At 55.9% G+C, this 27,503-nt stretch overlaps 1 protein-coding gene across 3 annotated transcripts in view; it reads left to right on the forward strand.

The window, feature by feature from the left end:
- The window catches only part of ERI3 (ERI1 exoribonuclease family member 3), a 144,685-nt gene that overhangs the window by 14,545 nt on the left and 102,637 nt on the right, over window positions 1-27,503 (forward strand). For all 3 annotated transcript variants that reach the window (XM_025206841.1, XM_025206846.1, XM_006015794.3), the window contains exons 2-4: window positions 654-770; window positions 7,884-7,943; window positions 10,380-10,471. In XM_025206841.1, coding sequence (XP_025062626.1) covers window positions 654-770; window positions 7,884-7,943; window positions 10,380-10,471 — 269 coding nt within the window. The remainder of the gene's footprint in view (window positions 1-653; window positions 771-7,883; window positions 7,944-10,379; window positions 10,472-27,503) is intronic.

Consider the following 27,503-nt stretch of genomic DNA (forward strand, 5'->3'; position numbering starts at 1 on the left):
TCGCAGCATAAATTGAGCAGCGAGAATAAAGCAGCACTCGCCCCGTCGCGGCTGGGTGGCGCGCGTGGGGGAACTTCCACCGTGGCGCGGCACAGCGCAGCGGTGCATGGGAAGAGTGGCTAGGGAACCTGGGCTGCCTTGCAGCTGTGCATCCTGCTTCTCCCAGCAGCCGGTGCTCTAGGCAATAGCCTCGAGGCTGCAGTGAGGCCCTGAGTTGTCCAATATCCCGTATCCTTCCAGGAAGATGGGAGAGATGATGGAGTTGGTCTCTGAAAGAAATGCATCCTCTCGGGTGTTTGCTGAGTGGGGGTACATCTGCTTTGTGTATCCATCTCTCTGCTCCTGTGTGTGCGTGTGAGGCTGACCTGGCTTGTGCTAGGAAAATTTGGGGTTGCTGCAGCAAACACAGGTGTTACCAGGAAGCCACATGCATGCAGCCCCTTGAGTGGGGACAGGTACTGCAAGCAGCAGCAAACCCACTGTCCTTGCTAAGAGTGAGTTGGTTAACCGCTTCAGCTGCTGCAGTTGTGCAGGTTGGACCTGCCTCTGTCCTTTCTGGGCCCTCACCATGAAAGGGGGAGGGCTGTTTGCTTTCCGGGGTCTTCCTACCTGTTGTCTCTCTATAGCAGGATGTGCTTCTTTTCTTTCTCCAGGAAATCATCGAGTTCCCCATCCTGAAGCTCAATGGCAGGACGATGGAGATCGAGTCCACCTTCCACATGTACGTGCAGCCCGTGGTGCACCCTCAGCTCACGCCCTTCTGCACAGAGGTAAAGCCCCAAGCATGCACGGTGCACCGTGAGACGCGCTCTCACCCCAAAACAGGCTCGCAGATGCGGGCAGGGTTATCTCTGCCGAGGGCAAGGCAAATGCAGGTTGTCCCTCCAACCTTCTGCTGCTACTGCTGTTAATAGTATAGGTAATAATAATGATGATGATTATCATTGTGATAATGATGATATGTGAGAGGCAAGGATTCTTCTTCCTGAAGAAGGAAAAATGCCTTGCATTCAAAAGCTTGTCTGACTCTGTCCCAACTATACAGTTGGTCCAATAAAAGCCATCACCCTAAGAAATCCTTGCCCCTCACATCATTTCTTGGATGATCACAGCTATGACATCACTCTGACACCACCAGTAATGATAATAGCCGTAACAATGGGAACTAGCTATTGTTATAGTAAGGTAGTGATTCTCTACCAGGGAGTCAGGGCTCCTTGGGGTGCTGCGACAGCCTTTCATGGCTGCCCCAGGAGAGGGGAGATAAGCAGGATACGGCTCTTTCCTGGCCCCCCTTCCACCAGGTAAGCACTGTCCTAAACACATGAGTTCTTTAAATGGGATGCTGCTGCATTCACCAAGGTTTTGGAGGGCTGCTTTGCGTCTCCAAAGGTTGAGAAGTGCAATGGTGAGGCCTAGGAGCCTTAGCTGCGAATTGTAATCATGGTGTGCTAGGTGCTGTACGTGCTTATCGTTAAAGCTCCTCCTGGGAATTCTTTTGCTGTTTGCGACTAATCACATTTGTAATGGACAGGCGACCCGGGGATTTGGGGCGTTGGTGCCAGCAGTGATGCAGGGGACAGCCGGTGTAGAGCAGTGAAAAACACGTGTCCCCTTGCAGAGGCTGGTCCTATGCCGGAAGCAGGATACATCCCATATGGAAGAAAACAACCCTGTGCTGCAGTCATTTCTGGCTCTTCACAGGCCCTGGCTTTGGTGGCTTGTTGTCACCAGAAGGCTTTCAAGTGCTGAGGCCATCTTTAAAGCTGTCTTTCCAGGATAGGATAGTGGGGCTCTGGAACACCATCGTTACTATAATCACAAGGGATGATTGCTCTGCTGGTTGACGCCCACCTTTTCCCAGAGGTGCTTATTGGCAGAGGAAAAGTGCCAGGGACGCACCTGAGTCGTGACATCCCTGGCAGGGGGAAGGGGAGGACTTGCTTTCTCTTGTGACCTCAGGGAACCAGCCAGTTCTACACCATGGTTTTCCCTTGACGGTGCCTTCTTGCATTGGCTTTTGCTTCCCTTGCCACCACTGCCCTGGTTTGAGGCCACCTGTCCCAGGTGAGTGTTGTGTGGAGGCAGAAGTCCTGAGTCTGCTACACCCCTGCTGTCCCTTTAGCCCCTTCATCACTTCCCTTTTTCTGTCTGTGCCTCAGTTTCCCCATGTCATGGGGCCAATACATGCATGGCTGCCGTTAGCAAAGGCCTCTGACACATGGATGAGGGTAGCGCGCTCGATGCCCTGACCCTCGTGTCATCTCCCCACCCTTCCATAGGCATAAGGATCATGCCAGATTGTGCTTTTGATCCCCCCAGCCAGCTCTGAGGCCTGATCCCAAACCACTGACGTCTGTGGTGGCAGAACCAGGGCCTCCGCATGCCTGCCCTGAGCGAATGGACTTCTGGCCTAGGTGACCCAACAGCTCTGTGCCGCCAGGCAGAAAACCCTGTGTCGAGCCAGGCCATCCCTGCCGCTTCCCCCATTGTGAAAACAAATGCTGTTTTGTTTTCACTCTCCCAGAACAGCGGTGCACTCGGTTCAGACTTTCCAAAAAAACTCAGCGCAGAAAACTCCATCCCCGAGGGAGCTCTCCAGAAAGCTGTAAACACTCCAGAAGAGAGGGCCGGCACGGAAACTCTTTTGCAACCTTTCCCTGGCAGGCTGGACGAGTGCTCGGGCTCTCTCTGCCCTTCCTGGACCTGCTGGGCACAGCCCTTGTGCATGTTGTGGTAGCATGATTCTGGATAGTTGCAAGATGTAGGTTTATAGGAGACATTCATGATCTAGCCCATGATTTTTTTTTTTTTTTTAATTGCAGGGAGTACCACTTTGGTGGGTGGGATTAAGGCATCAGTGTTGCAACACTGCTTTTGCCCAAAGCCAGACAGTGGAAGCAGCCAGCTTTCCTCCCTCACCCCTGCACACAGCCTGCTTCCGAACACCCCTGCTCTGCCTGCCTTTGCACTTTGGAAGTGCCCCTTGCACTGGACCTGCACCCTAATTTAAGCTGAAAAGGGTGTAGGAGCTGTGAGTGAAGCTGTCTAGCTGGTGTCACATGGAGGATGTCCGGCTAAACGCTCCCACAGGCTTCTTCTCTTCTCTGTGAACCAGTGGGGTCAAGTGCGCCAGGCTGTGGAAGTCTCTTTCAGCATTAAAAGCATGAGGCTCTGACTGCATGAGGCAGGGAGAGTGGCTGTAGTCCAGAGGCTGAGCCAACCCATGGGACTGTCCGGTGTGATCTGACCTGTTCTTTGTCCCTGGGTGAGGGCAGGCTCTCCACCCTGCCCTCTGCAAACATGGAGACTTTGTGCTGGGTGCACCTCATCCCTCTGGAGAGAAGCCAGGCCCCAGCACAGCCTGGTCCCTATGCACATGGCAAAGGCTCTGACCCCTCTGCCCTGTGGCCAGTAAGCAGGGCACTGCGCTCCCCCTGTCATCCACTAAAGTGAACCCGGCAGTTAGGGGGACCCTGTACAGTTGTCCCAGACCATTGGTCTCTGGTCTTAGCTGAGCTGGTAGCTCTCGCGAGGAGCCGCGTGAGCCACACGCAGTGACACGGGTCAACCCTGGGTCTGTGCCGTGGGTAGTGGCTGCTTTAGCATCCTCCCAGGTCCGGATGTCACCGTTGGTGGCTGCATGGTAGCATCACTCTATGATGGATGCTTTTCAGATCCTCTTTGCAGCCTTGCCCTTCTCTCCATCCTTCCCCATCAGGGTCCTTTTCTCTAGTCCCGAGTGTTCCCCCTTCACTCTCCGTCCACTCTGCTGCTGATTTTCTCAGAGGTGCAAGAAGAGGAAAATGGACCCCCTGCCACCGGTGGGAGTCTTGTTTCTCCCTTGCCGGGAGGGGAAAGATTTTGCCACAGGCTGGTGCTGAGGCTGCAGTGCCGCTCTCTTACTCCTTCAGCGAGGTCCGTTCCCATTTGTACCGAGCCCCAGGTGCTCCCTTTTCCTGTCTCTGTGCGGGCGGGTAGGGAGCAGGGCCTCCCCCATCGGTCTGAGGGGCAGCTGGGGCCAGGGAGCGCGGTTGCAAGGCCCCCGCTCTGCGCCGTCCTCTGACCAGCTGTGCCGGCTGCAGCAGGCTTTCAGCGCCGCGCTGCGGTTCCTGGAAAATGCCCATCTTGCTAAATGCCAGTAAAGGGCTTTGTCTCAGCACCTCTACTTAGCAAGGGTGAGATTTATTGGCCTCTTTGTCTACGAAGAAAGACCAGGCCCGCTGATCAGATTGTACACCAGAGACGAGTGCTTATGCAATCAGCAAACTGTCTCAGTGCAGAGAGGCGATGGTTTGTGAGATAAACTCCGGAGGAAAAGCCACGGCGCTGACATTGCATCGCAGTCTGTCTTGTGCACCGCTTCACTGTCAGCCTCGTCTCCGCTCACTGCCTGGCAGAGACGCAGCCCCTCGACACAGGGGTGTGTGCTGATAACGGGGCGGCCTCGGGAATTGAACGCACCTGTCTCCTTGTTGCCCAAGCACAGCTGAAAATGCACCAGTACTCTGTGCTGCTAATCTGTCCAGGGGGTTAGTGAGCCTGCGGGGGACAGGGCTGTCTTGAAAAACCCCTGTCGCTGCTCAAGTACAGCTGGGAGGGTGCTGGCAGCACTGGCCAGGCCGGAAAAAGCCAGCAAGCAGTTGCTTGCTCACCCTGTCCTTAATCATAGCATCATAGAAAATGGGGGCTGGAAGGGACCTCGGGAGGTCACATCTAGTCCAGCCCCCTGCTCCAAGCAGGACCAGCCCTGATTAGATCATCCCAGCCAAGGCTTTGTCTACCTGGGACTGAAACGTCTCCAAGGATGGAGATCCCACCACCACTCTGGGGAGCCTGTTCCAGTGCTTTATCATGTTCCTCGGGAGAGAGTTTTTGCTAGTATCTAACCTCAACTTCCCTTGCTGCAACTTGAGCCCCTTCCCATCTCCAGGCTCTAAACCCAAAGTACTTTCAGGTCCAGGAGCAGCCTAGATTCCCTGTGTACAATCCATCGGGAGCTTAGAAAACTGCTGATGTCGGATGTCTTCTACCTTCCTGTAGAGCTGTGGTGGCTGCCTCCAGAGAGGCCCCAGTGCTCTCTTGACCTGCCACCACTGGGCTTCAGCATTAGGGAGCAGTGAAGGCAGAAGCCAGCTGGAACAGCCGCTTGCCGTTCATCCTTCCAGGGGCAGCTCCGTCGAACGCGGCAGCCTGCACGGAGCAGGCAGAGAGGGGTATCTTGGTTATGGGGCATTTCCGAGAAGCATGCTGGTGCCCAGTGCTTTCCTGCGCCTTCCAAATTGGGTGTTACAAGAAACCATCATTCGTGTGGCCGATTCCCTTCTCCAGCTGCATCCCAGAGTCTTGGCTGTGGCCACTTGCCGCAGAGCTGGTGCAGTCACTCCCAGGGTGGAGGAGTCGTGGTAGTTGAGCGACGTGTCTTTCAGGCGAGTGGTGGGACAGGCATCCACCAAGGGATGGGAGGGCTGAGCCAACAAAGCAAAACATGGGTTAAATCCATACTAAAGAGCAGTGCAGTTAATCTCTTACATTTATTTTCCTTTTAGAACATGGGAGTCTGTAGGCAGCAGCTGTTACCCAATTAAAATACAGATTAATATAAAAACAGTTTCAGGAATATAAGAGAGTGCCTGTGTCCCTCCACTTCCTTAAAATTCCACCTAATAATGACTTGATGAACTTCAGAAACCCACCTAGAGGAACTTGCCGTTCTTAAAATTAAAATTTCTTCCCTAAAAGGTACATATTACCATTCCATGGAAGTCGCGAAGAGAAAATAATCTTCCTGCTTATAGCCAGCTTATTCAGTGAGTCAGGTATTTGGTATTCATTAAATGTAATTACAGTTTAATTGGAGTTTAATCTTTTTTTTCTTCTTTTTTTTTTTTTCAAGTTTCAGTGCTCTAAGGCAAGCAGCTAAAGAAACACAGGGCAGAGGCAACCCGGCTTGTTTAAGTTGCCATCCATTCAGTAATGCAGGGGCCACGACTCGTGCTTGGACTCGCATGCCACGAGTTGGGTGGAAGCGTTTTGCAGCAGAGGAGCTGTTTCTGGAGGGTGGAGAGAGTCTCAAGAGCTCTCCCCTCCGTGGCTCTAGATTAGACTGTCATGGTGGCCCGTGAACCTGGCTGCTGCATGCATGCACCACATCCCAGCCTTGCACCTTGCGCCGCCTGCCCTTCAAAAGACAATTAGACGTGTGCGATACCCGGTAAAGCAGTGCGGTGTGCGTCTGTAGTGATGGGGATTGTTTTCTTTGATTGCTCAGGTGCACTGGTAGTGAGCTCCTGACCTCTGTTTTCAGTCCTTTTTTTCCTTAAAAGAAGGCTTTTTTTTCAGTTGCAGAGCTACAAAAAACTAAATAAAGGCTTTGCGCGGCACAAGCCCCTTCACTAGTGCACAGAAAAGGCTCTGAGCTGGTCAAACATTGCTGCATAGGCTTAACTTTAAGCACGCAAGCAAGCCAGGCATGATGAGTGGGTTAACAGGAGGTCTTCAAAGTTTGCAGCCCTGGGAGACCCTGCCCTGACGGGCGTATGGAAGAACATGTGGTAGTGGAGCTTTAAAGGGAAACGGGTTTCCTTCACATGCCATCAGGGTTTTTGTAAATACGTTGTTGTGCTGCCAGTGGTTTAAATGGAAAAACGTGCTATGTGAAGCTGCCCCGAAGCTTCCTGCCCGCTCCTCCATTCACGGCACCAATGCACTGCCCTCCCCTTTAACCAGAGAGGATTATTGTGTCCACCTTCGCAGAGACGCTACCTGTCATATCAGCACGTCAGAACTGCCACTTCCTGGTCAGGCACCGGGTCCATCTTGCCCAGCCTCTGGTGTCATACGGTGGAAGGGAGCGTGACTGGGTCTGAGCAGGGTTTTCCCTGCTCCTCTCTGCCTTGCAGCCTCCAGCACTTACTGTCTAGGAAGCTCTGATTCGGAGGCTGTGCCCCTCGCTCCCATACTCGATAGCTCCTGACGCCCCTTTCCTCTAAGGACGTGTCTAATCCTTTTGAATCTGGCTAAACTTGACTTTCGCCGCATCTGGTGGCAATGAGTTCCACGCTTTAGTGACGCTCGGGGTGAAAAAGGGCTTCCTTGTCTTAGTTTTAAACTTTTGCTCTTTTTACGTTGTGACCCCTTAGTTCTTGTCTGGCGTGAGAGAGTAAATAATAAATCCCTATTCACCTTCTCTTCAGCATTTAGCCTTGTATAAACCCCTCTCATGTGTCCCCTCAAGCGTCTTATTTCTAAACTGAACAGGCCTGGCCTTTTTCATCTCTCCTTATGTGAAAGTCCCTTCATACCCCTCATCATCCTTGTTGTCCTTCTTTGGACTTTCCCTAGTTCTTCTCTTTCCTTGTGGCGGCGCGGGGACCAGATCTGGGCACAGGATTCGAAATGTGGGGGATCAGGTTCAGGTGCAGAGAACCTCTATCAACCGTCTATCAAATGTGGATGAGCTGTGGGTCTGTAAAGGAGTGGGGGGATCGCTGCAGCCTGGGAGTGGCCGAAGGTGCCTAGTGCAGTAGAAATGGCTTGCGTAGGTTCAGGCAGCCTCAGCAGGCGCTGAAAAGAGTTTGGTGTTGAAATGGGCAGCACGCGGGGCGTCCTGTGCACGCGCTGGCCGCTGGCCTGCACTGTTTCCCCAGGCAGGCTGTGTTGAGTTGCAGTCCTTCCAGCTGGATGCATAGGAGATCCCCTGCTTCTCTGTCTCTGCAATGAGCATGTGTTTTCACTAGGCAGTTTGGGCTGCCTGGCATTGCCCAGGCAAGCCACCCGGGCACTGCGTGGTTTCAGAAAGATGGGCTGGGGTGGAGACCTCCTAACAGTCTGTGTGCTGCTCCTCTGATTCCTGTGCTCTCTCCCCCTCTCCTTTGTTTCAGCTGACTGGAATTATTCAAGGCATGGTGGATGGGCAGCCGAGTCTCCAGCAAGTGCTCGAGGTAAGCAGAATAACCTTTAGTTCCTGACCCCTGACCTCTACTCCCCCTCCCACCTCCTCCCCGCGCCTGAGAATCGAACCGCGTAATTTGACTATGATTACGGCTTCATTAGAATAACATTTGCTGTCACGTCGGTGACATGCTGCTGAGAGTATTGAACCATTGATCTGTCATCTCCAGCTGTTCATGTCAAGGGTACTGACAAGATGTCCAAACTCCTGCCAGCAGACAGGAGAAGAGGCGATTTGACTTGAGCCAGCCGCAGCGTGCCAAGACATTGTTTTAGACCGCTGCAAGGCAGCTGGCCCTCCCCCCATGTGGGTGGAATGAATGCTCCATAATACACGTGGCGGAGAAGGAAAATGCCTTTAAAACCTAATCTGTGGGATGGGTGAATGAAGCTATAGCCCTAATAATGCCATCTGCTTAATGTTGGATTCCTACAGCTTTTAGGGCTTAATTAGCTTGAAAGTGTTTCTCTATCAATAGCTTTTGTTGGTCGTCAAACACCGGAGGATCCCTCCTTGAGCTGAGCCCGCGCAGGCTGCAGGTCATTGCACGATGCATTGTCTCTGTCAGGATGCGGGCTGCCTAATTGTTCCTAATCGGAATAATTGCACCAATTGCTTATGGAAGGAAATCAAATTAACGGTGTTAGCATCCTCCGTGGGGGTGGCACTTCGTGGGCGCTCACATCAGGGATTTTGGAAAGGTCACGACGGCTCTGCGTCGTGCCGGGGGCCCTCCATCGTCGAGATGGCACGGCAGCCCCTGGGACGCGGGGGTGGCGTGTGCGGGGGGAGCCTCTGATGCTGATCCATGGTGAGCTGCTTGCTGCCGGGGCTGCATGGATCAGCCTCAGACTGAGCCTCTTGCCTGTTTCAGCCCCTGTCTTGAAGATGGTGGCGATGAGGGGGGTTGATAGAGGTTCTCTGCACCTGAACCTGATCCCCCAGCACTGTCCAGGGCAGACATCAGGGATCAGGCAGAGATGGAGCCCACTGAGGGCTGGGGATGGTTAGGAGGTGCAAGAAGACCTGGGGGGAAAGCTGTTGCCAGCCAAGGCCAGAGCTGAACTCCCAGAAGTGCTTGGAAGCCTTTAGCTGGGGCCACACATTTCCTAGGCCCAGCTGGGCTGGCTTCCCTTGCAACGCACTGGGTTGTTTTGCCCAGCTGCTGACTTTTGTATTTTGAAGGTGTGCAGATCAGTTGTTCACAGCTAGGTATAGGCACATCCCCTCCCTCTCTTCTCCTCTGGTCATGGGAAAAGCATCTCGAAAGGGTGAATTGTAACAGCCGAGTGACAGCCAGGCCTGAGCCCTGACCCCTGCTCCTTCCCCGCCTTGGCTGGAGGGACCCCCACCTTCATAGAGCGGTCTGCTCCAGCCCTGGGGCTTTCAGGGTGGGCATTGAAGACTAATCTCTGCCATTCACATGGCATTGGCAGTGAAAGTAGCCAGGGCCCCTTGTACAGGGCTCCTGCCCTCCGACCCTCCTTGCTGCAGGTGACAAGCGCAAACTCACGAATTCCAGCCAGCACGCGGGTACTCGCATCCGAGGTGCGCCTGGTGTGGCTGCTTTTCTTCGGGAGAGTGAGTGAATCTTATCCCAGAAGAGCACAATCCACTGCAGAATTAGATTCAGCTGATCCAGAAGAAGGGTGTCCACATGGGCAGTTAACTAGGAAGAGCTGCTTCACTTCAGATTCAGACCCTCTCTTACTCTGAATTCAGTGACTTATGCTATCAAGCCCATGGAGCTAGGGGGAGGGGAGAAAATGGGTTGAACCCTCCACAAAGGAGGTGCGTGTGCTGAGCTGGGTGGCCTCAGTGCTTGCGTGCAGGGATGTCCCTTTGCTGAGGGCCCATCCTGTGCAGCAGACTCTGCAAAGTGGTGGAAGTGCTGTAGCTGAGAATCCCACTCCCACGGGTTGCATTTCCTCCCGAATGCAGGTGAGGATCTCTGATTCCTCTCCGGTTCGCTCCTTTTCCTCCCGTTCCCAGGCTGGGGGCTGCGGAGCCAAGGGGGAGCTTCTTGGTTTAATTTCTAGCTTCCTCGGCGTGTCAGAGGGAACGTGGTTGTTTCGGTATCAGTCTCCCTGGAGGGGGCCGGGGCCAGGTTGGAGAGGGAGCTGAGGCCCGTTTCAGCCTTGCTGTCCCGTACGCAGCGTACGGCTCCCAGAGCCACTGTTGTGCCTGATAAGATCACTTCTGCTCCGCGCCTGATGTGGCCTCTTGGAAATCTTCAAAGGCCCAAGTGTGGTCGTGTGAAGAAAAGGAGCTCAGAGATGAGGCGAGAAGTGTGTGGGGTGGAGGCTGCCTCCGGATAAGATCACAGCTTTCTCTTCTCTCCGTTCCCAGCTGCTTATCTGAGCACGACTGTTGTGGCGCTTCCTGTGCCAGCACTGCTTACCTGCTTGTCCTCTCTTCTTTTCAGAGGGTCGACGAGTGGATGGCAAAGGAAGGCCTCCTAGACCCCAGCGTCAAGTCGATTTTTGTAACCTGCGGTGACTGGGATTTGAAAGTCATGTGAGTACACCCGGGCGAGGCGCCTTATGGCCCACAGTCCCCACTCCCCTGCCAACAAGACCCCCCTCTCTCATTAGCCGGTGGGACAGTTCATGCAGCTCCACAAATCTGCTCTGCGTTGGGAAGAGGGCAGTGCTTTTGCCCTCCCTGTTCATTCCCACAAGTCACCTCTGCTGTGGCCTGGACTGGGTTCCAGCTGATCCTTTCCCACAACAGAGAATCCACGTTGATGCTAAGAATCCTGCAAGCTTCCTCCACCCTCTTGTTCACCACGTGGGAGAGAGAGGGGGGAGCCTTGCATGGGACCACTGGGCAGAGGAGTCCCTGTGTGCCTGGAAAAGGGCTTAACTGGGATGTTTCCAGTTGCATCCATTCTCCAACTCGCAGAGCAAGGATATGCCTCCCATTTCTAGCTCCTTTAGTCATTGTCTGCCTCCGTCCATACCTGATGGCCTGGGGAGCTCGGGGGATAAATAGCTTCCCCGTCCTGACAGCTGTGTTCTGTTTCCTAAGCTGCGCTGCCTGCAGCTGGCGTTGCCTCAGGGAACAGGAGCACTGCACTTCCCGTGAAGGAGAAGGAGCAAGCGGGGAGCGGGTGGTCTTAGCTTCTATCTCTCTGAAGCAAAGGATGCCCCCAGGGCATCTTTCATCTACAAGGCCTTCCCTCTGCCTTGCAGGTGCACTGCAAGGGCATTAGCATGTGGGTTATCGTGGCAAAAGGGATTGAGAGCCAGGGGCTCAGGGCTGGCATGCTTGAACTGGCATTCTTGCTGACAGCAGTCATGCTGGCGGGCTGAGCTAGTGCAGACACCTAAATGGCCACAGTTATTGACACACGTGTGTATTGGTGCGTCCTTCCACACACTTGCCTGTGCACATTGGGGGCTGGCTGCGTACAGAAGTAGCTCTGACGGTTGAAGTCAGGCCAGATCCGCACCGCAGAAGCAGTGCGGTGTCGCAGCACTGAATGCCCTGGCACTCCTGTAACCTCTCAGCTGCTCTTTGCTGGTTAAGTGCCTGGTACAGGCGGCTGTCTTCATCACACCGAGAAGGTTCAGGCATTGATGTGCCCGGCACCAAGCCAACATCCACTGCTCGTTAGCAGTGTCACCTGGTTCTTAGCGTGACATCGCTTTCCCCTAGTGTGAAGCCGAAATAAAATGCTTACAAGCCAGGAGAACCCAGGATAGGCTCCGTTTTGCTGGCTGGGATTTTGCGGGGGGCTTGTTCGTTCCCTGCTTGCTTGAGAAATGGGGACTTTCTTTTCCATGCACGCCTTGCAGATGCAAGAGAAGGGGTGGGCGTACCAGCCTGGCGTTTCTGAGCCCCTCCCTTGTCTCAGCCCTTGTCTTCTCCTGCTGGGGGGAGAGTCGGGCCCCTGTCCTGTTGGAAGGGAAGGATGGGGCTGCATCTTGCCCGTGTTACAAGGCCAGTCCTGTCCCTTTTGTTGTCATCGTAAGATGACCCCAGGACATGTGCGTGCCCCCTGAGTTGGCTCCTACACAGCTCCCGGCTCTATTATCGGCTCTATATTTGGGGAGTGGATGGCCATGCCCCTTGTTCTGGGGCTGATAGCTGTTCTCCGTAGCTCCCGTGCAGTGGTCCATTGTTCTGTTTTTTTTCCAGCTGTGAGTATGAAAGGCGAAGCTTGCTCTGGAAAAGCTCCCAGGGGACATAGAGAAGGGTGGAGTCCCCACCTGTCCGCTCCCTGGTGGTGTCTCCAGGGCCATGTGCCGTGGGCTTATTCTTCTCCCACCACTGGCTTTCCCTCCCATCGGTGTTGAGACCTGCTCTGATACTTTCTGGAAGCAGTTCAGGTTGTTCAGTGACCCACAGGGCACGTGCTGGCTTACGTGACCAGCGTTCCCCCCAGAAGGGATGGTGGGGGACATTGCTCTGCAGAGCAGCTAGTAGGAGACATCATGGTCCAGGCTAGCTCCTGGGAAGCTGACTTTTGCTATTGCCAGCCCCTCATGATTCTTACTGAAAGGAGGGCTGGCCAGGAGGGCCCAATGAGTGGCTTGTTTCTCTTTTCTTTTCCTCTGTTTTAAGGCCACTAACTTCTGCACTAGTGCAAAGTCCTGCACTTAGGATGGAACAGCCCCCTGCATGGGTCCAGGCCGGGGGCCGACGGGCTGGGCAGCAGCTCTGCAGAAAAGGACCTGGGGGTGACAGGGGACAAGAAGCTGAACAGGAGCCGGCAGCGTGCCCTTGGTGCCAAGAAGGCTAACGGCATCCTGGGCTGCATTGGCAGGAGCGTTGCCAGCAGATGCAGGGCAGCGATTCTTCTCATCTGTTCAGCACTGGGGAGGCCACATCTGGAGTCCCGTGTCCAGTTGTGGGCCCCCACTACAGAAAGGATGTGGACACATTGGAGAGAGTCCAGCGGAGGGCAGCAACAATTGAGGGGCTGGGGGACAGGACTGGTGAGGAGAGGCCGAGGGAACTGGGCTGATTTAGTCCAGAGAAGGGAAGACCGAGGGGGATTGAATAGCAGCCTTCAGCTCCCTGCAGGGGGGCTGCAAAGAGGATGGAGCTGGGCTGGTCTCAGTGGGGGCAGATGGCAGAACAAGGAGCAATGGGTTCAGGCTGCAGCAAGGAAAGTTGAGGTTGGATATTAGGAAAAACTTCCACCCGAGGAGGGTGGTGAAGCACTGGAACAGGTTAGCCAGAGACGTTGTGGACTCCCCACCCTTGGAGGTGTTTAAGTCCCAGGTAGACAAAGCCGTGTCTGGGATGATGTAGCTGGGGCTGGTCCTGCTTGGAGCAGGGGGTTGGACTAGATACGACTCCTGAGCAACCTTCCCGTCCTCGTTGTCTGTGATTCTGTGATCTCCACGATTCGATCCTGAAGCCTTTCCAGGGCAGAGTGGGAAATACATGTCGTGTTTCCAGCGTCGCGGATGCAGGGAGCCGGCATGCAACCTGTTAGTGAACTGCACATCACAGGGCCCCGGCGCTGATTGGACGCAGCCGCGTGGAGCGTCACATCTGATTAGCAGTGTGCCGGTGAATGGGGCTTGAGTGAAAACTCCCTGCCAGCTCCGACTTGTCTCATTTCCCATTGCTTTTATCCATCACCACAAAGGCCGAGCCCCCTCCTGAACTAATTAAGTTTGCATGTGTTTAGACACATTGCCAAATGGAGTTTAGCAAACCAGAACTGAGCATCTCTGTTTCAGCGGGAAAGGCACGTGGCTGAAATAGCCATGCGGGCAAAACAGTGCAGCGTCTCGGCTATGGCATATTTAGGAAACGCTCCAAAGCAAGGCCCTGCTGCACCCTGAGAGACTCTCAGGGCAGCCTGGGAAGTGGTGTCATTTCTTCCCACAAAGTGTGCAAATGACTGGCACTGCTCAGCGTTGGGAAGAGGGGTCAGCGGCTTGCCCCTTATCACTCTCTGGGGTGAGGCTTGCAGCTGTTCTGTACTTACCAACCTGTGGAGTAGGCAGTGGGGACTTGTCCACGGAGAAGAAGTGATGAGGAAAGTTTTATTGAGACTGAAGAAGGAACAGGTCAAGCAAGGGGGTGACCTGGATGCTGGGATGGCCACCCCTCATTCCTGTGAATATGGGCATCTGGAGCAACCCCAAAGGGTCAAGTTGTCCTTGTTGCTCTCCTTGTTCCTCCCAACACCCCCTGTACCCAAGAGTGTGGCTGTCTCTTCAGAAGACCACTATGCACTGAGCTGCTAGCATCCCTGTGAGCACCCTGCGTCCTAGCGTATGGTAACCCTGTTTGTAGCAGGGCTCCTTTTCTCTGAGCTTCCTTATTGGAAACGTGCTGGAAGGGACTTTCAGGGGCCACCTAGTTAACCCCTTTCTGAGGCAGGATCAGGCCTGTCCAAGCCAGCCCAGACAAACCCTGTGTCTGAGCTCTGAGCTACCCGACAGTCACCCCTGACACAGCCCCAGGCATCACCCCTGCCCCTGCCTCTGGGAAAGCAGAGGGGCTGAGGCTGCCAACGTCCTGCTGCTGCTGGGGGTTCATGGACACTGGAGAGATCCCTGGCAGAGGCCGTGTCCCCACTGCAGAGGAAGGCAAAACCTCCCAGTCCAGACCAGTCTGAGCAGGGGGAAAATTCCTTACTGATTGCAAACATGGTATTGGTCTGAGCCTGAGCAGAGGCAAGGCCCTCTATCCAGGACCCTCCTGGCTTAAGTCCCGGCAGGAGCATTGGCACAGCCCGGTCCCTATCCCCAGCCTGGACTGCAGCCACAACCTGACACTGCTGAGGAAGGAGAAATGATAGTTTCCACTGCAAAATTTCACCCAAGAACTTTGCATGCAGATGCCATGAGGCCGTCTGTGCACCCAGCCCAAGGAGCGGGCTCTGGCCTCTGCCCCATATTCTCATGCTGCCACCTGATTTTCTGCTCATCCTCATTCACCTTTCACTGGAACGAGCAGGTGGCAGTGGCATGCAGTGCTGCTCATGGAAGATGTGGGTTAGGGCTTCCCGCCCTCTTGTGTTGCTGGGTTGATGGCATGGGGCAGGCCTGCCTAGCCTGGGTGTTCCCTGTGTACCCATTGCTGAGCTCAGAGGGTGAAGACAAGTGCCCCGGGCTGCACGTTCCTCAGCTGGATCTGTTCTGCACAGTGATAATGACACCAGCTGCATGGATCAGCAGCAGCCGCATGCCTGCCTGCAAGGGGTGCAAGTGTTGGGCTGCCAGTAGATAGACGCAGGCACTGCTGTAGTCTGGCTGGGTGGCAGGTAGGGTGCTAGGTAGGGAACCAAGGCAGGTGGTGGGTATTTCCCATGACCCAATAGAGAGCGCTGGTATTTGGTAGCAGAGGCTGTGCAGTCTAAATTTGATGTCAGTTGACCTCAGGGTCTGCGCCTGGGACCCTGCTGGTGGGTACTCAGTGCTTCCCCTTGTTCTCCTTTTGGCTGTATGTACCAGGAGGTTTTTAAGCTTCCCCCTGCGGCGCTGGTGCTGCTGCAGCCCAGGTTGGGGATGGGACTGGGCTGTGCCAGTGCTCCTGCTGGGACCAGCCCCGCAGGTCCTGGCTGGAGGGTCTTGCCCCTGTGCTCAGGCTCAGACCAATGCCATATTTGGGGTTAAGAAGGGATTTCCTTCCAGTCAGATTGGTACAGACTGGGGTGGGGGGGCGCGTTGCCTTTCTTTGCAGCGGGGGCACAGCCTTGCCTGGGGTCTCTTGACCGTATACTAAACCTTTTATAGAAGCCAGACGTTGGCTGCTGGTGGTTCCCCTGCTTTACCTACGGCAGGGTCAGGGGGGATGTCTTGTGCTGCGTGAGGGGCGACTTGCATTGCTCAGAGGTTGGACGACGGATGGTTTGGACAGGGCTGATCCTGCCTCAGGCAAGGCTTGGGCTAGATGTGCCCCCACGGGTCCTTTCCTGAGATCAGCCTGGAAGCAGTTGGGGGGACCTTCTCCCACGGAGCGGAGCTTGTGCCGAACGCCGTCTGTTCCAGCTCGGCACAGCCACCGGCAGCACCAGTTGTGAGAACCTGATGTTTGGGGGCTGGGACCCGCGGCTCTGCACAGTACAGGAGGTGCCGGCTCGTGCCTGGGTTTGTACCTGCAGCATGGGAGGCTCCATGCTGCAGCTTGCTTGCTTTTCAAGATGGGGTGCCACACGGGGCAGGGGCTTGGCGATGAGATGCTGCTATCCAATCTCCCTCTGTGCATGGATCTCTTGGCTTTGGGCCCCAGTGATGAGCACAAACCAGGCTGGGGAAGGAGCGATAGCAGTTCCCCTCCACCCCCCTCCCCTTCCCTCTTGTTAAGATGCAATTTCTTTAACGAGGAAAACCTCTTGAGTGGGAACATCACCTTTCTGAAGGCTCGTCCTGACAAGGCAGTTCAAACCGACAGAGCCGCATCTCAGCTTCAGCAAATATCACTCACTCATTATATATCCTCCCCCCACTGCCAAAAAAAAAAAAAAAAAAAGCAGCCCTCATCCCCAGACGAGGAAATGAATCATACTCCCGCTTCGAATACATCCTGACACCGGTGGGTCTAATGAGAGGGGGCCATTCATTCTGGGCGTAGAGTTCCCTGTGCCGACACAAGCATGTTATTAATTAAAGAAGAGCTACCTGAAGCGAGAGATGAAAGGGGCACCAGAGCTGCCAAGCTAAACTGCGAGGGGATACAGCCTCGTTAGGCGCACAGGTCCACAGACCCGCAACTGCTGGAGGATAGGATTCCTGTCGCCGGCTGCCAGGAGCTCTCCCCAGCGCTTTAGAGCTGGAGGGCCAGAGCCAAGCTAGATGCCAGCTGATGCAGGGTCTGGCCCAAATTCGGGAGGACGTTGCATCCGGGATGTAACTTGTACCGATAATGACGGGTGCTGGTGCAGCATCTACAACCCAGTGCATGGTGGCTACGGCGCCATGAAGGGGGAGCATCTGAACAGCAATGGAGCCCGGTTCATCAGGAAGAGGGGCTGAGACTTTGTTCTGCAAGCACCCCAGGACTGGGGGTTTGCCTTAGCTCTGTATGGTTTCCAAAGTGCCATCTTGTCCCTCTGCATGCGTGAATCCACAGGCCCCTCCACGCCTTTGTCCTTGTAATGCCCTTGAGACTCGGGAAGTATCCGTGTCTCCCTTTCACAGCGAGCAAACTGGAGCGCTGGTAGGTTCCTCGACCTGCCCAGGTCACGCTGTCTGCAGCAGAGGCAGGAACAGCCCAGACCTCCCAAATCTCCATCCTTACAGCGAAGCCATCCCTCCATCTTTCCCTGTCATCTGTAGAAATACTGAGCACCATCAGCTAGGCAAATGGCGGTGGGGGCGGCCTCTTGTCTATACCGCTGAAGGGAGATGCTTGTTCAATGCTTTCTGCAGCAGGTTGAAAGGAGCTAATTCATTTCTTTGGAGGAAAGTACTTGCTCAGAAGTTTTTTATTTGGTTAAGTAAGTGGTAAAAGGCAAGTGCTCTCTTCCTAATACAGCAATAAAACACGGCAAAGTGGCTTGAAATGTTTATAGCCCTCGGTGCCCTTCTTAGGATGCACGTTAGTGGATGTGGATTTATACTGTGGCTTAATTTTATTTTACTGTTTTAATTCTTCTTGTGCAAGTTATGCTAGCAAGTTGGCTGCACCTTATTAAGAGCAAATCAGCCCCGGATACAATAGCAGAGGCCAATCCTAGCAGGCTCGGAAGAGAGAAACGCTTCTGCTCTTTCAAACCAGGGCCCTTAGTGGGTCAGGGGGTTGGCATTTCACAGCTGTGTGCCTCTTGAGGCTTGGGTCACGAGTGCCAGTGACTTGGTGGTTTATTCTGCCCCTTCTGTCTCGGAGCTAGGCAGCGACGGGCAGGTGCTGCTTGTGAAGTGGGGTGGCAGGCTCCAATGGAGGTGAACCAGCAGGACCTTGGGAGGTCCCTCCCAGCCCTACTTTTCTGTGCCTGGTTGTTATCGTGCCTTCAGGTTGGAAGGCAGCCACAGGTTGTAGCAGCACAGGAGCGAGGGCTTTGTGTTGGGAGGCCTGGGACTGGAGTAGCAGGGAGAAGGGGTTGTGGGTTGGGGACTGAGCATCATCCACAGAGACCGAGGACCCGTGGCAGAGGTGAGTGGGGAACAAGTTGAAGGCGGCTTGCCATGAGCTCCGCTCTTGGCCTCTGCAAAAGTGTCTTGCTTTTCCTTCACCCTCCTTGCTGACCAGATGCACACCTGGGAAGGTCTTGCCCCTGGCATGTTAGCCAAAGGGAAAGAAGAGAAGGAGACATGCAGAACGAATGCTCTGTCTTGGAGAGATTTCTCTCTTGGACCCCCTACAAGCACGTTATCTCTAGCATTATCTCTTCACAACATTCACCTCTAGTTATCCCCTGCCCCTGGCTTGTTTTGTGAGCTGATGGCCGCACAAGGATGCCTCTGAGGGAGGAGACGTGCAACTTCGGGAGTTCCTCTTGGGCAGGGCTGGTCTCAGACCTTCATGTGGGGATTGGCTTGGAGATGTCTGCGGGGCTCGTTCTGGGAGCTCAAAGGGTGCAGAGTCCTGTCCACAGATCTGGGGTTGTTGGACAGGTGTCAGTTGAGGACCTAATGAGCTTTGACGCCAGTCACACTCAAGCAAGTATGGATCAGGCTGTTTGGAAATCAGGACTGTAGTCAGGCTGGATGAGCTGGATGCAGACGGGAGGCAGTGGAGCTGCTCTGGACGAGTTGATGGACAATACGGCTCATTCATGCTTTGTTCCCAGATGTGAGCAATGGGCTTGCCCCGGGGCAGGGTGCATTTTCTTTTACTTGGGCTGCTTTTTGACTGGGAGTCTTTTGGGAAGAGAAGCTCAAGTTCAAGCACAAGTTGCTGGGCGAAGTAACATATGCTTATGTGGTCAGGAAGAACAACCCCCAGTGCAGGAGCTGCTGACCAAAAGACTGGCCTGTGCCACATGGGAAGTCCAATGAGATGCTCCTGCGGGTCTCTTCTGGCTGTGAGGTCTATGACAGCCATACCGTCAGGGCATGGATCTGCATGCTTAGGCAGGACGTCCCTCCAGCCACGTCTCATGCTCTTGGGCCTCTGACATGTGCTAGGCGCCAGCTGTCACGAAGACCACGTACACGGAACTGCAGCCAGTGGTTGGGCAAATTTGGTGTGTGACGTGGCACGTGAAAGCTGCAGTAGCTTCACCCTTGTGGGTTTCCTTCACCACTTTGAAAGGTTTGATGTTTTAACTTTAGGCAGGTACATCATTGTATGCTCTTTCTTTTCCACCCTCCGGCCCCTCGGAGTCTCAGCTCTTTTTCTTCCTGAGCCCAAGCAAAGTCATTTGCCTTTCAGTGCTGCTTTCTGAGGCTGGGCTGAGTAGAGAGTTTCCTGGATGAGTTTGGGAGTTTCCTGGATGTTGGATGCTTCTCACCTGGAATTTCTTAGGACGGAACAAACCCGTGCACCCGTGCAGGCTGGCGACCCACTGGCTAAGTTAAGCAGCAGCTCTGCAGAAAAGGACCTGGGGGTGACAGGGGACAAGGAGCTGAGCAGGAGCCAGCAGTGTGCCCTTGGTGCCAGGAAGGCGACGGGCATCCGGGGCTCCATTGGTAGGAGCGGTGCCAGCAGATGGAGGGCAGTGATTCTTCCCCTCTATTCAGCACTGGGGAGGCCACATCTGGAGTCCTGTGTCCAGTTTTGGGCCCCCACTGCAGAAAGGGTGTGGACACATTGGAGAGAGTCCAGTGAAGGGCAGTGAAAATGGTTGTGGGGCTGGGGGACAGGACTGGTGAGGAGAGGCTGAGGGAACTGGGCTTAGTCTGCAGAGAAGACTGAGGGGGATTTAATAGCAGCCTTCGACTCCCTGCAGGGGGGCTGCAAAGAGGATGGAGCTGGACTGGTCTCAGTGGGGGCAGACGACAGGACAAGGAGCAATGGGCTCAGGCTGCAGCAAGGGAAGTTGAGGTTGGATATTAGGAAAAACTTTCTCACTAGGAGGGTGGGAAGCACTGGAGCAGGCTATCTAGAGAGGTGGTGCAGTCTCCATCCTGGGAGACTTTGAAGCCCCGGCTAGACACGGGCTTGGCTGGGATGATGTAGTTGAGGCTGGTCCTGCTTTCATAGAATCAGAAAACGAGGGTTAGAGGGGATCTCAGGAGGTCACATCTAGTCCATCCCCCTGCTCCAAGCAGGACCAGCCCCAGCTACATCATCCCAGCCAAGCCTTTGTCTGGCAGGGAGTTGGACTAGATGTGACCTCCCAAGGTCCCTTCCAACCCTCTTGTCCTATGATTTTGTGAACTGCCATGTCGTGCGTCAGGCCCCAGGTCCGTCTTGCCCAGTGTCCTGTCATGCGGCGGCAGAGCGGAGGCTGGATGGGAGAGTGACCGGGTCTGAGCAGGGCTCCCTCACTTGGAATGGCTGCTCCCCAAAAGGGGCTTTTCCTTTTTGTTGCACTTGGGAGCCACCTCCCCTGAGGGGTCAGCACTCAAGTGACCCTCCTCTCGAAGCTCCTAGATGATGAGCTTCTTTTGGGTCTCCTGGAGGTGTCCAGGCTTTGGCCGCAGGTCCCTGAAAAGCAGGCAGAACGCAGGGGGGTTGAGAATCGCAGTCTGGATGGGTCTGAAATCCCACCTTTGCGTGAAGTATCAGATCTGTCACAGCCCATGGTGGTCCTTCACTCTGCAGAGTCTTCCCTTCATTGACTCCCCGTGGTCACCTTGTCCTCAGCTGCATCAGCCTTTCCATCTGCATATTGGGCGTAGTCCTCTTGGGCGGGTGCTGGCGCCACGCTGTAAATTGACTGTTGGAAGCAAGAGACGGGCAGCAACTTCCCTTTCTCCCCCGAGGTCGTGCGTGTCCTCTGCTTGCTGGAGGGGAAAGCTGGCTGCAGATGGCCAAGGCCTCTCCTCTGCCATAGCTTGCCGCACACCCGCTCTGAAGAGAGCTGTTCCATTTTCCGGACCATTTAGCTTTCCCGTGGTGATCCTAATTCTTCCCAGCAGGCCTGGGCCATTTCTTGGTTTTTAAAAGGACCCCTGAAAAGGGTTAGGCTGAAAAGGAGCTGTCCTCTGAGCCAGCGGTTAATTATGGGAGGGTTTCACTTATATATCGACAGCTGTAGACTCTCCCTCGGCATGAAGAAGGGCGTTTGTACTCAAAAGCTTGCAAAGAGCAATGTTTCCAGCTATGTAGTTGATCTAATAAAAGGTATCACATTTATGTCATGAGGCTAAATATCGTCCCACTCTGCTCAGAGGGTGAGTTGATACCCATCTCCCGCTCCGGCGGCGGGGAGTGACCCCTGCTTTTGTCACCGAGCGGCGCGGGAGGAGAGCACACCTGTCCGATGTCATGCCAGACGTCAACTACTCTGACGCCCGTCCGCCAGCTTCTCGGCAGAGATCAGGTCAGGTCTCCGGGCTCCTCGGCCAGGCGTCTCCCTCGTCTGAGACACTTCTGTTGTGCGATACATCGGGTGGCAGAACAAACTTGGATGCACTTGGGACAGGAGCGATCGCCTTGGACTGACACGCTCGCAGCCGCCACAGAGGGAGGACCGTGGCCTGTCCGCCCGACATGTGCAAGATCACAGGGAAGCGAAGCATTAGGAGGTGTTTCAGGTGCCAAGGGCCCCTGGCAGCGTGAAATGCCAAGTGACATCTTACCGCCACGGAAGAAACCCGGCACGTGGGGGTGATTGCAGGATGTCATTGCGAGGGAGACCGTGCTGAGGGGGGAACGTGGTTAAGGCCACCCGAGAGGAAGGCAGAGCTTGAAAGGTGAGCGCTGGTGTTGGAGCGATCGGCCCAGGCACACGAAGCCCTCTCTGTCTCGTGCTGGGTTTGTGGGTTTGGCTAAGGAGGAAATTAGGAGGGGGCCGGTAATGAATTCCCATCTCCGTGTCCAGAGCGAGCGACGACTCCGACTTGCCGCTTCTGAGGCGAAGTTTCTTCAGAACCCGGCGAGGACTCTGGTTCTAACGCCCGGGAAGCAAAGAGAGTCTCCGGGTGCCTGACAGTCCCTTTTCTCTGCTGATTCCCTCTCGCAGGCAGCCTCGGGCTGCCTGTCTCTTTGTTAAGAGAGTGACAGCGATGTGACACCGTGAAAATAATTACTAACAAATCATGGTGGTGACTGCAAACAGCTCGCTGCCTTCAGAGGCATGTCAGGGAGCATTAGAGCAAGGCCACGGGAGCCGTGCGCCGGGCTGGGGGCTCTCTGTGCTCGGGGCTGGGGGAAGGTGTTCGCAGACCTTTGCTGCCCCCATCTCTCGGCTGCTCCCTTCTCTCCCACTCTTTCTTCCACTCTCATCTCCCCTCCCTGTCTTTGCCGTCAAATGATTAATGCTGCTAATTGCCCAGTCAGTCTGGAAAAGGCAAAACCCAGGTGCTGGTTTCAGAGATGAGAATCGGGCCCTGAAGCCCTCCCCTCCACCCCCATCCTGCTACAGGGTGCCAGGGGGAGCGATACACACTGCCTCCAAGAATCAGTGCAGGTTTTAGTGGCTGCGTATGTGGATCTGTCCCTGCCCAGGCGAGACCCAGCGCATGGAAAGGCCAGGCGACAGGTTTGGGTGTTTCCAGGAACAGAAGGATCCCTCCCGCTCGGTCCCACCAGGACCCAGAGGGTCTTTGGCAGTGGGATAAGACCTGACCCAAGGCTGCATTCGGGAGGGTCAGGAAGGAGGGGAGAGGAGAGCAGGGCGTTGCAGCCGGCTTTCTGCTCCAGCTGACGCTGGGCGTGCTGCAGAAGCCCTGCACGGTTCCCAGGGACCCCTCCGTGTCGAGGGGACCTCAGCAGCGGGTGGGTGATGGAGGTAAAGCAGGTGTCCCCCCCCAGCCTCCCCATCCGTGGGTTTTGCCCTAGTTCCTGGTCAACAGGAGGACAGAGAGAAGGAGGAGGAGGATCTGCTGGTGTGAGCAGGAGCCCAGGATGGGCCGAGTGCGTCGGACACAGGGGACAAGCAGCTGAAAAACACAGAAGGGGCTGGGAGCCACCAGAGGGGTCAGCGCGGAGATGAAGCCGTAAGGCTTTAAAGGCTGCAGTTATGCCAAGGAACACTGTTGTGGTGGGGCTCCGGGCTGGTCTGCTTCTCCGAGGGCTGCGAAGGAGCTGCGCTGAGAGGTACGGTAAAGGGCCCGTCATAATGGGGCGGTGTGGGACAGGTCTTCATCTACCCTGCTGCTTGGGGCTGGGGAGGGAGCGTGAGCCGTGCTGCGTGGGGTCACCCAAAGCCCTTGCTCTGCGTGCCTCCGTTTGGGCAGTACCGTGCAGTTCTCGAGGGCTGCTTCACTGGGGAAGCGAGGACGCTGGTGGCTGGGGTGGGCCGTGCCGGCGAAAGCATGGGACTGCTGGTCAAGGCAGGAGAGCACTGCTGGCAGGCCCACCTTACGAGTGCCGCTGGGGGAGGATGGCAGGAATTGCATCCAGCCATGCCCGCGAGCCTGGCAGCTCGTGCCGCGGACCCTCAGGCCAGCCTCAAAGTAGAGAGCAGCCCCGTGGGAGCCTTCGTAGCAGCCCATGGCCCACCTGGGTGGCTCTGCTGCTCCTTCTCGGTGGTGCTCGAGGCTGCGGGCGAAGACTTGATCGCCCGAGCGTGCGGTTCCTGGCAAATAACGAATGCACCAGGAGATTGCGTGGCGACAGGGAAGAGGAGGGCTGTCAACTGCCTGGTCTGTCGGGGCGGCAGGCAGCCCTCTCCCCCATTCTCTCTCATTTACTCAAGTGATTTTTCTGACTGTCACATCTGTAAATAATGTCGCTGGCGTGTGGAGCTGGATGCGGCGCGCGGTGGCCGAGGGGGAGGGGACGGCGCGGGGGTGGGGGGAGCGTGGCGTGGCCCCCTCCCCGCCTCATGCAATATTTATATAGGGGCTGGGAGTCAGCCGCGGCGACCTCCGGGGTCACGCCGTTAAACAGCTCCGGCACCCCTTTGCATTCTAATTGCTGCACTTGTCCTTTGCTCGGGAGAATTCGCCTGCCCGTTGTCTCTGGTGAAACGCATGCTAATGGCAGCTGGGGCGGGCGGCAGGGAGTGGGGATCGGAGCCAAACTTGCTTCCCCTCCTGCAGGCTCGGATGGAGGGTCCAGGTTTCTGTGGCAAGCCGGATTCGGGCTCCTCGCAGCACGCTGCAGGCTGGCACCGGGGCACGGGGGAGCCATGCGGGCGGGTGTGATCCTTGGGCTTGTGGCTTCATGTCCTTCCCCTATGTGTCGTGTTTGTGGGGGGAACTGCAGAACTCCTCCTGGGCTGACAGGCGCGAGGGGCCAGGGCTTTGCTGGAGGAGAGGGGCTGTGTGGTGGGTTTGGCCATCTGTAGATGGATGCAGAAGGAGACTCTTCTTTTGTAGAGCAACGAGGAGGGGAGGGTGGGGGCAAAAGACCCAGAAGTCCCCTGAGGGCTGGGGGCAATTCTGCCCCTGGGTGAGGAGTGGGGACTAGAGGGCCGAAGTCAACTCTTCCCACAAAAGCAAAAGGTGAACATGGTTTTGGGCTACATCGATAGGAGCACTAGGTGCGAAGTGATAGCTGGAGGTGATGGTGCCTCTCTGCTCGGCACTGGTCAGACTTCATCTAGAGCCTTGTTTGCTGTGCTGGACTCGACATTTTTAGCAAAGTTGGAGAGGGTCCAGAGGTGGGAGACCAAGATGATCGAGGGCTTGGAAGGCAAGTCATGAAGAGGTGCTGGCAGAGCTGGGCAGGTTCAGCTTCTGGAAGAGGTGCTTGAGAGGGGACGTGATCACAGTCTTGACATACTTGAAGCCCTACCACAGAGGAGAGGGAGAGCACCTTTTCTCTTGCTCCGGAGAGCAGGACGTGGACCAATGGCTTGAAGTGGCAGCATTGGGTCTCAGGAGCCGTTTTTTCACTGTCAGAGCAGGGAGGCCGTGGGATAGACGCCAGGGCAGGGGGGACTCTCCATTGTTGGAGGTGTCCAAGAAGAGGGTGGACAGGTGTTGTTCCAGGGTGATCCGGGCGCAGCGATGCCTGTGCTCTGCTGTGGGGACTTCCCAGGTTTCTGGGCTGTGCTGGGTGCCGCGTGGGGTTGGGGAGGAATTTTATTTTTCCCTGCCTGCTGCTACATGCCATAGTTTTCATTTCACTGTTCTCAGCAGTGCCGGGTGTTGGTTGCAGCTCAGGATTGGGATGGGGACTGGGCTGGGCCCAACCCCGCAGGGTCCTGGCTGGAGGGTCTTGCCCCTGCACTCAGGCTCAGCCTAACACTGTGCTGGGGCAGGAAGGGATTTCCCCCCTGTTCAGACTGGTCCAAACTGGGGGGGTTTGCCTTCCTCTGTAGGAGGGGCATGGCCTCTAACTGGGGTCTCTTGGAGTATATTTTAACCCCCTTTACAGCATCAGGACATTAGTGACTGCAGCCCCCCTGCTTTCCCTGGAGCAGGGTTGGCTGTGATGTCTGGTGCTGCGTCGGGTGAGTGTAGTTTTGCTCGGAGCTTGGACGTGGGGTTTGGGCTGGTTTGGACAGGCCTGATCCTGCTCCAGGTAGGGGTTGGACTGGATGTGACCTCTGCAGCTCCTTGCCAGCCCTGTGGCACTAGGACCGTGAAATTGAGACCCACGGGCTGAGTGGCACAAGGGGATTAGGAACCCCCTGCCTTCATGGGAAGAGCTGCCTCGACCTGCCGGAGGTGCCTTTCTTTTGGGGTTCCCTGGTCAGCTGAGGCTGGCCCCTCACACCTCTGCCAGTGCTGTCTTTGTTGGGTCCTGGCATCTGCCAGGACCATTTCCTCCGAAGGCACGAGCACCTCAGGTGTGAGTGTGTGCTGTGCCCCGGGCGGTTGCACCATGGAGGAGACCCCCGTGCTTTGTCTGACAATGGCTTTGCTTGCATGTGCTTGGGTTTCAGGAGTGCTCTGGGAGGCACGTTCCTGGCCGGCTTCGACCGTGCCGCTGCCCCGGGTCTCTATCCCTAGCAGCGTGCTACGGTCTGATCCCATCAGCTGACAGCCACAGCGTAGCGTGCCAGGCTGCAGCTGCCCTGCCTGTAAGGTAAGGTCATTAGCAGAGACCCAACTATTAATAACAGGCATCGGGATGTCGTCTTTAAACGATCACAGCTCCGCAGCAAGCCGGTGCCGGCGACCTGGCTCCTGGCTTCAGGGTGCTATCGAGCGTTTCTTCCGTCTCCCTTTCCCCCGTGTAGATGTGGCTGCATCTCTCGTGGTCGCGGCTCTTCACCACTATCCCAGTGGCTGGATGAGACCTATCCACCCTGCACTAGAAGGAGTCACTGGGGAATAGGACCTGTGCACCTAAGCTCTGCTAAACTGGAGCCAAGACACCTGATTTCTTCCTGAGTGGGGCTGAGATTGGAGAATAGCCCTGTTCCGATGGCACCTCCAGCAGAGCCTGGTGAAGTCTCTTCTGATTTACCCCTGCACGCGGGCCCACAGGATCAGGCCCGGGAAACTAGAGCTATGAATCTTTTTAAGAGAAGCCATTAAACGTTAGCGCATAGATTTATCGTAGCGTCACGTGTGCGCCATCGGTGATGAGCACTCCCCTCTCGGAGGCCGGACACCTGCTGTGTTACAGCCCCACTCGTCGCAGGGAGGGACCGTCTCTGCTGGAGTCTAGCGAAGGCACCAAGGCAGCCGCGGCAGGCCACATCCTGCTGAGGAGGCTCAGCTGATTGCAGGGCTGGGTTGGGAATGCCAAGGGACTCGCAGCGCCTTTTGCTTTTTTGGGACGCAGTGGGGCTGCAGCTGAAGTGCTTGCTTGTGTGTAGGCCATGCCGGTGACATCCTTATCCCTGGGTTCGGCTTCTCAGGGGGTTTGAGGATCTTCCCAGGACCCTTCAGCTCTTCACTGAGCTTTCCACAGACACGGAGGTGATGAATTTGGCGGGGGCCAGAAGGGCCCTCGGTGCCGTCCCAGCATCCCACGACATGGGGTTTCCAGCCCTTCTCTCGGGTCTCTCCAGCAGGGATGCGCTGTGCACGCGGGGACCACTTCCATCCAAACTGGAGGGGAAGGCTCCGAGCGCGCAGCTCCTGGACTGAGCGCTGCCGTCTGTGCTTGCTGGCCTTATTACACTAATCCAATTAAAGATGAAGGGAAAACAGCAGCACAGGCCAGCGAGGAGACTCGTCCAGGAACAGCTTCCCGTCTTGGGCAGTGGGGGCACAGGCTTGCGCCTTGGGGCACTGCCCACCTCCCAAGCCCTCGAGAAGCCCACGCCTTCTTGAGGGCTCGCGTGTCAGATTCATCCCCTCGATGGCTAGTGGAACGTGGATGCGTTGCGGCTCGGCCCTCGTTAACGTCTAGAGGTGACAGGCGGGCGGTGGTTGTGCGGTGGCGGGGTCCCGCTCCACGGCTGCTACCCAGCTGGTGCCTCTGGACTGCAACCTGCCCCTTTGCAGCAGGGTGCATCGCCCCCGGCCCTTTGCTGCTGCACGTGCCCCCCTTCCCTAGGCCCTGTGGGACACCCGTTCCCATGAATGGGATGTCAGGGTGTCCTGGACACGCCTCTGCCGGGCATTGAAGTCTGCATCCAGCTGGGGGCCAAGTGAGTGTGACCCCCTCACTGTCAATCCCTCAATTGCTGTGGTGGTTCAGAGGGAGCCTGGGCTTCTGAGCGTGGTCCCCATCACCC

This window comes from Alligator sinensis, unplaced genomic scaffold (genome assembly GCF_000455745.1).
Source record: "Alligator sinensis unplaced genomic scaffold, ASM45574v1 scaffold781_1, whole genome shotgun sequence".
Lineage (NCBI taxonomy): Eukaryota > Metazoa > Chordata > Crocodylia > Alligatoridae > Alligator > Alligator sinensis.